Here is a 12,233-nt window from a genome sequence, read left to right on the forward strand (position 1 = left end):
GAAGCCCTGTTTCAAAAAAAAGTTACATTGGTTTGTTTCCAGGCCCAATTCAAGGGGCTCATGTTACTTTTTAGCCCCCAAATATCTGAACATCAGCATCCTTCAGACCTTCTTGGGTGTTGAAATCAGCAGAGGAGGCTCTATTGGCAGTTCCACCTCCCTAAAAATGTCAAGTGACAGTGACCCAGGAGAAATAAATTTCTTTGGCAGCCCCTAAGTTGTGGAATCCCCTCCTCACAGAGATGCATCTGTCTTCATCACTCACAGCTTTCAGTGAAAACTGAAGAAGCACATCTTAACATGTGCTTTCAGGGCAAACCCTCTTCCGGTTACTATAATCTCTTTGAACTGTTTCAAATTCTGGTTTTTAGATTGTAAGCCCCCTTCAGTCCTGCTGGTCCCAATGACTTTGTTGGTATTGGTAACTGGTGTTATTGTTAATAGCTTTGGGAATATGCAACAAACTGACAGTACCCTAAAACAAGATAGAGGAAAGTAACTAGTGAAGATTCCTACTGAATTGTGGGCTGAATGGAGAGGGGAAACTTCTGTTAGAAACTAATTAAAGATGCATAGCAGAAAGTAAAAGAAATTCCCAGGCTGTATGTCCTCGGGTGATTATGCAGAGATGTCATACAGAGTATTTTAATTCATGTGTTTCAAGAATCTGGTTTCTAGGTGATACCAAAACAACTATAAAATGAGCATTTTTCTGAACATGCCTTATTCTGGGACTCTAGGATCGACATTGATCATCTTCACAAGTAAGGTTCCTTTTGATACATTTCCTAGCCAGATATACTCACAAAGTTCTTGTGAATTTTACAACAGCAGTCAAATTTATCAGTAGGGCATTTCTCTGGAAGCAAATTTAATGTCTGGAACTTCTTTGGGCTTCCTGTTCATTTCTTTGGGTTTGTGGGTTGGCACACTTTATGATGCTGCATGAAATGTCTCCTGCATGTTGCCTGTGATCGAAATGTATCTCCAGAAATGCAGATTCAAATTGATCGGCTAAGAAGTTTATTTCTCTAGTGTTTTCATTGGGCTTCACAGCCAGCTTCAACCCATACAGGGTAAAAAAAATTAAATTTAACAGCCACAGCATATTAGATGTGCATTGAGGGAAGGTTATTTCTTGCTTACAATACCTCTGCTTCCTACAAGTGCATATCCATTTTCTGGAGATCCTTCGAATGCTGACCACATCTTGCTATGCCACTGCAACAAGGGAGACCCCCATCTAGCCTCCTCCATTCCCCCCTCAGTTAAGGTTACCCCATCCTTTCCTATTGTTTGTCCTTTAAAACAAGAATGGACTATTCAAATCGTGCTCTGCCTGCAACTTGGGTCAACAGAATCCAAACGCAAGGCAGAATTGAGTTTATGTTCTGCAGTATGCTATTCCCCCTGGTGTCCCCCATATTCATTTGTGAGGCTACTGTGGCAAATAAAGAAGTAAATTTCCCTGCAGGAGGAAAGCTGTCTTCCATTTGCTCATAAACATGTCTGTTGGACTGAGATGATAAAGAGAGGATGCAAAAATATTGTAACTGAGTGTTAACTCGCTCCCTTCAATGCCCAGATATGTCAATGTGTTTCTTAAATTCAATTTGATTTCCCCCCTTTTTGGTTGAATCCAACTGCAGTGCCAGATAAAAAACATTAGGCAAATGAACTGCTTATCTGATGATTTTAAATTTCCATTTCTGGATTTCTTATTACAATCACACACAACTGGCAAGAACGATCTCATGCAGTGTCATCAGAAGTCAACCTCCCCAACTTTTATGAAACTAAGGCAAAATAAATTCCAGATTTTTGTTTTGTTTTGTTTTTGTTTCCAGAGAATTGAGCTGTTCATTGATATCATCTGCCTGTCAAAAATAGAATATCCCAAACACTCTGAGAATAAATCAAGCTAGGAGGTTGACCTGTGAAGAGGACAGATGTCATTCCTAAAGCACCAAAGTATGGTTTATTGATAGAATGGCTAATTTTATAGTTGTGAGGTTGCTGCAGAAGATAAAAATGAATTTCTCTGCAGTATGTTGGTGTCCTTCATTTGCGCACAAACCTGTTTGCTGGATCACTGCTAGAGATACTGTAACGACCCAAGAACACCCTCCTCTCAATGCTTAGATAATGAGGTGTGTCTCTTAAATTCAATCTGATTTTTTTTTCCTGTGGGTTGAAGCTGGCAACCATGCCAGATGAAAATAATAAACCAAACAATTGCTTGGGCAAATATTGTATGTAAAATGAAGGGCACCTTATGTACTCCAGAGCAAAATACTTCATTCTTTGAGACATCAGCCTCTCAAATTAATGGGGAGATACACTTTCTGCAGGAATCCCAATTTACATACAGGACCCTTGGGGCAAGAACCAGAGAAGAACTCAGGAGTGCTCATATCTTCTTTTTGAGAAAATTGGGAGTTTCTGAAGCTTATATCTAGGGTGTTTTGATCGGAGGAGGAAAACTTAAGCATCTTGTTGACATTCCCCTCCAGCAGCAAAGTGTGTGGAAGGCCACAGGGGCAGTTGCCCTGGGTGCAAAATTATTAGAGGTGCAAAATTTCATCACCCTGTGCTGCCTTGATACAGCTGCGCACTTCCATCGCTGGGCTCCCTTGAAAATGGCTTCCCTATGTGAAAAAGGAAGTGACCTCTCCCAACAATGGAATGACTCTTCTTTTCTTATCTCTGTGGCTGTGATCTCCTGAGTGATGCAGATGCTGTCAGGCAGCTGAATGTGCATGCACACTCTGTCCATTTCCATTTCTCCCCCCCCCCCATCCCCATGTGGCCCCGGGTACTGGCAACTCATGCTACACCTCCGGTCCTTGCCACTTAAATGTTAGTGTGGAGCTAATACTATTTCAACGTTTCTCTTATATTTTTATTTACACAGGAGAATACAACTTGTGACAATGTCAGAAGGAAACTTCACCACAATTACTGAATTTATTTTGCTGGGATTCACAGATAATCAGAGTCTGCAGTTTATTCTCTTCATATTATTCTTATTGATTTACTTGTTGATTCTGCTGGGGAACATCGGCATGGTAACATTAATCAGGATTGACTCCCGCCTCCACACTCCCATGTATTTTTTCCTCAGTAACCTGTCACTCTTGGATATTGGTTACTCCAGTGTCATCGCCCCCAGGACATTGATTAACTTTATAGTAAAGAGCAAAACTATTTCCTTCACTGGCTGTGCCCTGCAGTTTTTCTTCTTCTGCATTGCTGTATCCTGTGAGTGCTGCCTGCTGGGTGTGATGGCATATGACCGCTTCATTGCTATTTGCAACCCACTGCTGTATACTGCTATCATGTCCAGAAAACTCTGTAATCTGCTTGTGGCTGGCTCCTATCTAACAGGTTGTGTGAATGCAGTGGTCCAGACTTCCATTATATTTAATTTGTCCTTTTGTCGTTCCAACATCATCAACCATTTCTTCTGTGATGTGCCCCCGATCCTAAAGCTGTCTTGCTCGGACACAACAGTCATTGATATTATTCATTTCATCTTCTCAACAGCAATTGTATTGGTAACGATATTAGCCATTTCCATCTCTTACACATACATACTTATTGCCATCCTTCGGATCAACTCAGCTGAGGGCAGACATAAAGCCTTCTCCACCTGTGCCTCCCACCTTACAGCTGTCACCATATTCTATGCAACAGGAGCCTTCATGTATGTCCGGCCCAATTCAAAATATTCCATAGAGCAAGACAAAATCATCTCTGTCTTTTACACCCTTGCGATACCTATGTTGAATCCAGTCATCTACAGTCTGAGAAACAAGGAGGTAAAAGAGGCTTTCAAAAGGCTGGTTGGAGGAAAGGTGGTCTCTCAGAGATATTAATTTTCATAATAATAAATACAATCCTATATCTTACTTCATTCCTTAATGCAGAGTTGTTTGTTGTTGTTGTTGTTGTTGTTGTTGTTGTTGTTGTTGTTGTTGTCGTCATCATTATGGGCAACAAATGACAACCAACATACTTTATAGGATTCTATTCCTATGACACTGCCCTGATTAAGAATTCTCAGACGGGCAACCATCATAATAGTTTTTTGGGGGTGGGATGGAGAGTGGGATACTTAATCAGAGTCTGGGCTCCACCTTCAGTGGGTAAATAATATTCTGACGCAACGCTATCATACCAATCAATGATCTACATGGTGCAGTGCTTGGACTTGAATAAATGTCACATTTCCTACAACAGACAGTGTCAACGGTCCTCCTATATTTCAGATAAGGGTCAACCCATGTTGACCACTCAAATTCCATTGAACAGGGAGCCACAACTAATCCTCACTTTCATGTCAGTGTGTGATGAGCATGTTTTCAAAAGCATGTTGTTCCCACTCTCCATTTTGAGTATTACTCAGCAAACTGTGCATGCCCAAGAGCCTAACCTTTTAAAAACCATACTACTACACTGAAGTGCACTGCTTGTTCCATGTGTGCAGGATCAGTTTCCTTTATTGCAATGTAGTCAAGCTGTTGAATAAGTGTGGCCAACCACTTTCCCTCTTGACCAATTCCCATCTTGGCTTCTTGAAGCTAGCTGTTGGGGATTGACTGGGTGTGCCCAGGACTTCAATGATGCTTCACTGAGAGAGGGGAGAGTGTCACCTTCTTTGAAAGAGGCTGTGGTGCATCCTTAAGAAGACCTCCCTGGACCTGCAACTGCTGGATAACTATTGCCCAGTAGCTAATATCCCCTTGGCAGGCAAGGTGCTCAAAAGCATGCTGCCAGTCTTGCTTCAGGCATGCTTGAAGGATCAATTTCACCCTGTCATGACATTTGTTGGAAGAGAGGTGATGGGGGAACATATGCTCCAACATTTCTACAATGAAAATAAGGATGACCTGGGGGAAAGCGGACATTCTGGGATCATATCTGAAACTTGGACTGCTTCTGTAAATCCAGGATCATCCCTAGAAAATAGGGACACTTGGAGGGTCTGTGGGAAAGCTGCCTTGCTCACTTTTCTTGACCTTTCCTCAGCCTTTGATACCATTGATGGTGATATCTAGTGACTTCTAGATTGTTGCTGTTGTTTAGCCGTTTAGTTGTGTCCGATTTTTTGTGACCCCATGGACCAGAGCACGCCAGGCACTCCTGGATCACTGCCTTGCCGTGACAAAGGGGCTTGAATAAGTCAGAGATGCTATGAACTATGCCGAGCAGGGCACCCAAGATGGACAGTTCATAGTGGAGAGTTTTGACCAAATGTGATCCACCTGTCACACACAACTTGCAGGAAAGATCTCATGCAGTGTCATCAGAAGTCAACCTCCCCAACTACTATGAAACTAAGCCAGAATAAATTCCATATTATTTTTTGCTCCCAGAGAATTGAGCTGTTCATAGATATCATCTGGCTGTCAAAAATAAAATATCCCAAACACTCTGAGATTAAATCAAGCTAGGAGGTTGACCTGTGAAGAGGACAGATGTCATTCCTAAAGCACCAAAGTAAAGCTTATTGATAGAATGGCTAATTTTATAGTTGTGAGGTTGCTGCAGAAGATAAAAAATGAATTCTTCTGCAGCATGTTGCACATAAACCTGTTTGCTGGATCAGTGCAAAAGAGATAGAATTCAGAGATACTGTAACGAAGCAAGAACACCCTCCTCTCAATGCTTACTTAATGAGGTGTGTCTCTTAAATTCAGTCTGATTTTTTTTCCTGTGGGTTGAAGCAGGCAACCATGCCAGTTGAAAATAATAAACCAAACAATTGCTTGGGCAAATATTGTATGTAAAATGAAGGGCACCTTATGTACTCCAGAGCAAAATCCTTCATTCTTTGAGACATCAGCCTCTCAAATTAATTGGAAGAGACACTTTCTGCAGGAATCCCAATTTACATACAGAACCCTTGGGGCAAGAACCAGAGAAGAATTCAGGAGTGCTCATATCTTCTTTTGACAAACATTAGGAGGTTCTGAAGCTTATATCTTGGGAGTTCTGATCGGAGGAGGAAAAGTTAAGCATCTTGTTGACATTCCCCTCCAGCAGCAAAGTGTGTGGAAGGCCACAGGGACGGTTGCCCTGGGTGCAAAATTGTTAGAGGTGCAAAATTTCATCACCCTGTGCTGCCTCAATACAGCTGTGCACTTCCATCGCTGGGCTCCCATGTAAATGACTTCCCCATATGAAAAAGGAAGTGACCTCTCCAGACAATGAAAAGACTCTTCTTTTCTTATCTCTGTGTCTGTGATCTCCTGAGTGATGCAGATGCTGTCAGGCAGCTGAATGTGCATGCATACTCTGTCCATTTCCATTTCTCCCCCCCCCATCCCCATGTGGCCCCGGGTACTGGCAACTCATGCTACACCACTGTTCCTTGCCACTTAAATGTAGGGTCTCCTGAAACTACTTTTGGTTGTTGTTTTCAGCAAGTCAGTGGATGTATTGCAATGTGTAACACCTAGTGTGGAGCTAATACTATTTCAACTTTTCTCTCATATTTCTATTTACACAGGAGAATACAACTTGTGACAATGTCAGAAGGAAGTCTCACTGAATTTACTGAAATTACTGAATTTATTTTGCTGGGATTTACAGATAATCAGAGTATGCAGTTTATTCTCTTCATATTGTTCTTACTGATTTACTTGTTGACCCTGGTGAGGAACATCGGCATGGTAACATTAATCAGGATTGACTCCCGCCTCCATACTCCCATGTATTTTTTCCTCAGCAGCCTGTCACTCTTGGATATTGGTTACTCCAGTGTAATCGCCCCAAGGTCATTGATTAACTTTATAGTAGAAAGCAAAACTATTTCCTTCACTGGCTGTGCCCTGCAATTTTTCTTCTTCTGCATTGCTGTATCCTGTGAGTGCTGCCTGCTGGGTGTGATGGCATATGACCGCTTCATTGCTATTTGCAACCCACTGCTGTATACTGCTATCATGTCCAGAAAGCTGTGTTATTTGCTTGTGGCTGGTTCCTATCTAACAGGTTGTGTGAATGCAATTGTCCAGACATCATTTGTATTTAATTTGTCCTTCTGTAGATCCAACATCATCAACCATTTCTTCTGTGATGTGCCCCCTATCCTAAAGCTCTCCTGCTCAGATACAGGCCTCACTGATATAATTCATTTCACCTTCTCGACAGCAATTGTATCAGTAACTCTCCTGACCATTCTTGTCTCTTACACATACATTCTTGTTGCCATCCTTCGGATCAACTCAGCCGAGGGCAGACGAAAAGCCTTCTCCACCTGTGCCTCCCACCTGACGGCTGTCACCGTATTCTATGGGACAGCCATTTTCATGTATTTAAGGCCTAGTTCAAAATATTCAGTGGAGCAAGACAAAATCATCTCTGTCTTTTACACCCTTGCGATACCTATGTTGAATCCACTCATCTACTGTCCGAGAAATAAGGAGGTAAAAGAGGCTTTCAAAAGGTTGATTGGGGGAAAGGTTGTTTCTCAGAGACATTAACGTTCAGAATAATAAATCCAATCCAATTCATTCATTCATTATTGCAGAGTCCATATTATTATTATATCATCATCATCATCAGTATGGGCAACGTATGGCGACCAACATACTTTATAGGGTGCTTTTCCTATGACACTGCCCTGGTTAACAATCCTCAGACTTGAAACAATTATCATAGACATTTTTGGTTTGGGATGGGGAGTGGGATACTTGTTCAGAGTCTGGTTACCGGCTTCAGTGGGTAAGTAATATGCTGAAGCAACAATAACACACCAATCAATGATCTTCATGGTGCAAGTGTGGTGTAGTGGTTAAGAGCGGTTGTCTCGTAATCTGGGGAACCGAGTTTGCGTCTCCACTCCTCCACATGCAGCTGCTGGGTGACCTTGGGCTAGTCACACTTCTCTGAAGTCTCTCAGCCTCACTCACCTCACAGATTGTTTGCTTTGGGGGAGGAAGGGAAAGAAGAATGATAGCCGTTTTGAGACTCCTTCGGGTAGTGATAAAGCAGGATAATAAATCCAAATCCAAACTGCAGTGCCTGGACTTGAATAAATGTCACATTTCCTACAACAGACAGTGCCAATGGTCCTCTTATATTTCAAATAGGGGTAAGCCCATGTTGACCACTCAAACTCCATTGAACAGGGAGACGCATCCAATCCTCACTTTCACGTCAGTGTGTGATGAACATGTTTCCAAAAGCAAGTTGTTTCCACTGCTGACTCCCACTTTACATTTTGAATATTACTCAGTAGACTGTGCACGCCCAAGAGCCTACCCTTTTAAAAACCAGACTACTACAGTGGAGTGCACTGCTTGTTCCATGTGTGCAGGATCAGTTCCCTTTATTGCACTCTGAGGACGTAGTCAAGCCATTGAATAAATGTGGCCAGCCACTTTCCCTCTTGAACTTTTCCCATCTTGGCTTCTTGAAGCTAGCTGTTGGGGATTGACTGGGTGGGCCCAGGACTTGAATGATGCTTCACTGAGAGGGGGGAGAGTGTCACCTTCCTTGAAATTGGGTGCATCCCTTCCTTAAGAAGTCCTTCCTGGCCCATGAATTGCTGGATAACTATCGCCCAATATCTAATATCCCCTTTGGGGGCAATGTGCTTGAAAGGGTGCTGCCAGTCTAGCTTCAGGCATGCTTGAAGGAGACAGGGTATCTGGATCCATTTCAATCTGGCTTCAGACCCTGTCATGACATTTGTTGGAAGAGAGATGGTGGGGGAACATATGCTCCAACTTTTCTCCAATGAAAATAGGGATGTCCTGAGGAAAAGCGAACACTCCAGGATAAAATCTGGGACGGCTTCTTTAAATCCAGGACTGTCCCTGGAAAATAGGGATGCTTGGAGGGTCTGGGGGAATGCTGCCTTGCTCACCCTTCTTGACCTTTCCTCAGCTTTTGATACCATTGATGCATCTTTCTTCATCACTCCCAACTTTCAGTGAAAACTGAAGATGCACATCTTAACATGTGCTTTCAGGGCAAACCCTCTTCCGGTTACTGTCATCTGTTTGAACTGTTTTGAATTCTGGTTTTAAGATTGTAAGCCCCTTTCAGTCCTGCTGGTCCCAATGACCTTGTTGGTATTGGTAACTGGTGTTATTGTTAATAGCTTTGGGAATATGCAACAAACTGACAGTACCCTAAAACAAGATAGAGGAAAGTAACTAGTGGAGATTCCTACTGAACTGTGGGCTGAATGGAGAGGGACAACTTCTGTTAGAAACTAATTAAAGAAGAATAGTAGAAAGTAAAAGAAATTCCCAGGCTGTATGTCCTCGGGTGACTATGCAGAGAGTATTTTAATTCATGCCCTTCAGGAAATTGGTTTCTAGGTGATACCAAAACAACTATAAAATGAGCATTTTTCTGAACATGCCTTATTCTGGGGCTCTAAGATTGACGCTGATTATCTTCACAAGTAAGGTTCCTTTTGATACATTTCCTAGCCAGATATACTCACAAAGTTCTTGTTAATTCTCCCCCCCAGCCCCAGTAGTCGAATCTATCAACAGTGCATTTCTCTGGAAGCAAATTTATTTTCTGGAACTTCTTTGGGTTTTCTGTTCATTTCTTTGGTTTTGAGGGTTGGCACACTTTATGATGCTGCCTGAGATCTCTCCTGCATTTTGCCTGTTATCGTAAACACATCTCCAGAAACGCAGATTCAAATTGATTGGCTAAGAAATTTATTTCTCTAGGGTTTTCATCTGGCTTCACAGTCAGCTTCAACCCCAAAGAGATAAAAACAGATTAAATTTAATAGCCACAGCATATTGCATGTGCATTGAGGGAAGGTTATTTCTAATTCATTCGTTATCTTCTGCAGGAACCCCACTACTATAAATTAGGCATTATATCAATAAGCCTTACTTTGGGGCATTAGGAATGGCATCTGTCCTCTTCACAGGTAAGGCTCCTAGCTTGCTATATTCTCTGTGATCTTGGGATATTTTATTCTTGGAAGCCAGATTATATCTATGAACAGCTCAATTCTCTGGAAGCCAAAAAAAAAAAGATTTTATTTTGGTTTATTTTCACAGAAGTTGGGGAGGTTGACTTCTTATGACGCTGCACAAGATCTTTCCTGCAAGTTGTGTGTGATTGCAATAAGAAATCCAGAAATGGAAATTTAAAATCATCAGATAAGCAGTTCATTTGCTTAATGTTTTTTATCTGGCACTGCAGTTGGCTTCAACTCCAAAGGGGAAAAATCAGATTGAATTTAAGAGACACATTACCATATCTGGGCATTGAAGGGAACGAGTTAACACTCAGTTACAATATTTTTGCATCCTCTCTTTATCGCCTCAGTCCAACAGACATGTTTATGAGCAAATGGAAGACAGCTTTCCTCCTGCAGCGAAATTTACTTCTTTATTTGCCACAGTAGCCTCACAAATGAATATGGGGGACACCAGGGGGAATAGCATACTGCAGAACATAAACTCAATTCTGCCTTGCTTTTAGATTCTGTTGACCCAAGTTGTAGGCAGAGCACGATTTGAATAGTCCATTCTTGTTTTAAAGGGCAAACAATAAGAAAGGATGGGGTAACCTTAACTTAGTGGGGAATGGAGGAAGCTAGATGGGGGGTCTCCCTTGTTGCAGTGGCATAGCAAGATGTGGTCAGCATTCGAAGGATGTTTTAAAAATTAAAAAACAGCTATTGGGTGCACAAAATGGTGCTGGTTTTGGCGAGTAAGTGGTGGCAATGGTCACTAGTAATATAACAGTAGCCAGTGGGAGCCAATGGCCAGCACAAGAGCTTTCTACAAAAACTGAACGAAGGCTTGCAGAGGCTAGGTGTTGGAGGAGACATTATGTAGTGCTCATCAACTACAAGGAAAATGTATGCTAGAGAAATTACACCTGTAACCACTGGTGGAGGAAGAGGAGTATGGGCGGTGCGCCCCGCCCCCTGGATGCACGCCAGCCCCACTGCCGCCTGCTCTCCGCCCCGCAGTGCTGGAGCATGAAGCTTTGCCACTGCCTATAACATGTGCAAGAAGATGATGACACATTAGTAGACTTCCTCTGCCCACAGATTACATTTTGTCAGAAAGTGCTTGTAAATAATAATGACCACACTCTCCAACAGAGAGGCAAGGCAAGTTCCAGAAATAAAGTATTTCTCTCCACCTGACCCCTTTTTAAAAATGTAATTTTGGTACACACCATTCAGTTAGGAGTAAGATTACCTTACTTAGGTTTGGGTTTTCTTGCACTCTACTCACTTAGGCATTTTGGCCTGTGAACTGAGCATGAGTTCTTCCACATAGGTTCGACATATACCCCTGATGTAGTACTAATGTACATCTTAGTGGGCAAACATAAAAGCCGTTCCTAAATTGCCCCAAAAAGCCATCTCTATATTACTATATGCAGATGACGTGATACTCCGGTCTCAAACAAAAGTGGGCCTAAAATGAGGGCACTCTCAGGATGTTGCCAAAAAGAACAGCTGGTTGTGCATTAAAATAAAACCAAACTCATGGTGTTTTCAAGAAACAATAGGGCCCATAGGTGCTATATGGATAATCAGCTCATTGAACAAGTTAAAGGCTGGATCTAGACATAGGGGGGATAAACACTATAAGTAAGTCAGAAATTAGATCATTATAACAGAAGAAATAAATCTCTGGAAAATCACGTTTTCCTGCTCTTTGGCGCTGTCTGGTGTAGCATGTTTATAGCACATTCAAATCCATATTTCTTTACTAATGTAGCTGTGTCCAAAATCTTTAAATATATTGGTCTTGTTGGTCTTGGTCTTTCAGTCAACAGGGTCATGGGCAGTACATCAGAAATATGCAAAGAAAAAAGCTCTTCAAAGTGTCATGCCTTTTCCATACAAAAGGTAGCAATCAAATACCTTCAGCACTTGAAGAGTTTAAAGGTAAACCCCTAGCACAGTTATTATACGGGACTCAGATTTGGACAGGTACTAACTTTGGATCTACAGAAGCTGTTCAGTGCTTGGAGGGTAGTCTTCCCTCTGTTGAATTACAGATTTGGCATAGAATATTTAATGATTGGCTTTGGCTCAATTTAACCCCCATCAGTCTACTGCCTCTAGTATTGCAAGACCGTCATGAGTGTGCCTGGACTAAAATTGTCATCCAAAAGCTTTATTCCTCTGGTTTATGGCTACAATAGTTATTAACACGGGGCTTCATCAAAGCAAATAATTTAATTAGACAGTGCCTATATGACATTGAACAACAGAATAA

General features: G+C 41.9%; 3 protein-coding genes across 3 annotated transcripts in view; all 3 read left to right on the forward strand.

Annotated features, from left to right (window-relative positions):
* LOC114601534 (apelin receptor) overlaps nucleotides 1-12,233 on the forward strand; it is a 492,419-nt gene that overhangs the window by 417,045 nt on the left and 63,141 nt on the right. The window lies entirely within an intron of this gene.
* LOC114584325 (olfactory receptor 5AR1-like) lies at nucleotides 2,925-3,878 on the forward strand. Its single transcript, XM_077918402.1, has one exon. It carries the CDS (start codon nucleotides 2,934-2,936, stop codon nucleotides 3,876-3,878), a length of 945 nt encoding a protein of 314 aa, XP_077774528.1. The 5' UTR covers nucleotides 2,925-2,933.
* On the forward strand, nucleotides 6,534-7,487 carry LOC144325455 (olfactory receptor 5AR1-like). Its single transcript, XM_077918897.1, has one exon. The coding sequence runs from the start codon at nucleotides 6,534-6,536 to the stop codon at nucleotides 7,485-7,487; it is 954 nt and encodes a 317-aa protein (XP_077775023.1).

This window comes from Podarcis muralis, chromosome 1, assembly GCF_964188315.1.
Source record: "Podarcis muralis chromosome 1, rPodMur119.hap1.1, whole genome shotgun sequence".
NCBI classification, from domain to species: domain Eukaryota; kingdom Metazoa; phylum Chordata; class Lepidosauria; order Squamata; family Lacertidae; genus Podarcis; species Podarcis muralis.

Bases quoted from the DNA above. Each gene is read 5' to 3' on its own strand.
- LOC114584325 (XM_077918402.1), top strand. From the start codon at position 2,934: ATGTCAGAAGGAAACTTCACCACAATTACTGAATTTATTTTGCTGGGA.
- LOC144325455 (XM_077918897.1), top strand. From the start codon at position 6,534: ATGTCAGAAGGAAGTCTCACTGAATTTACTGAAATTACTGAATTTATT.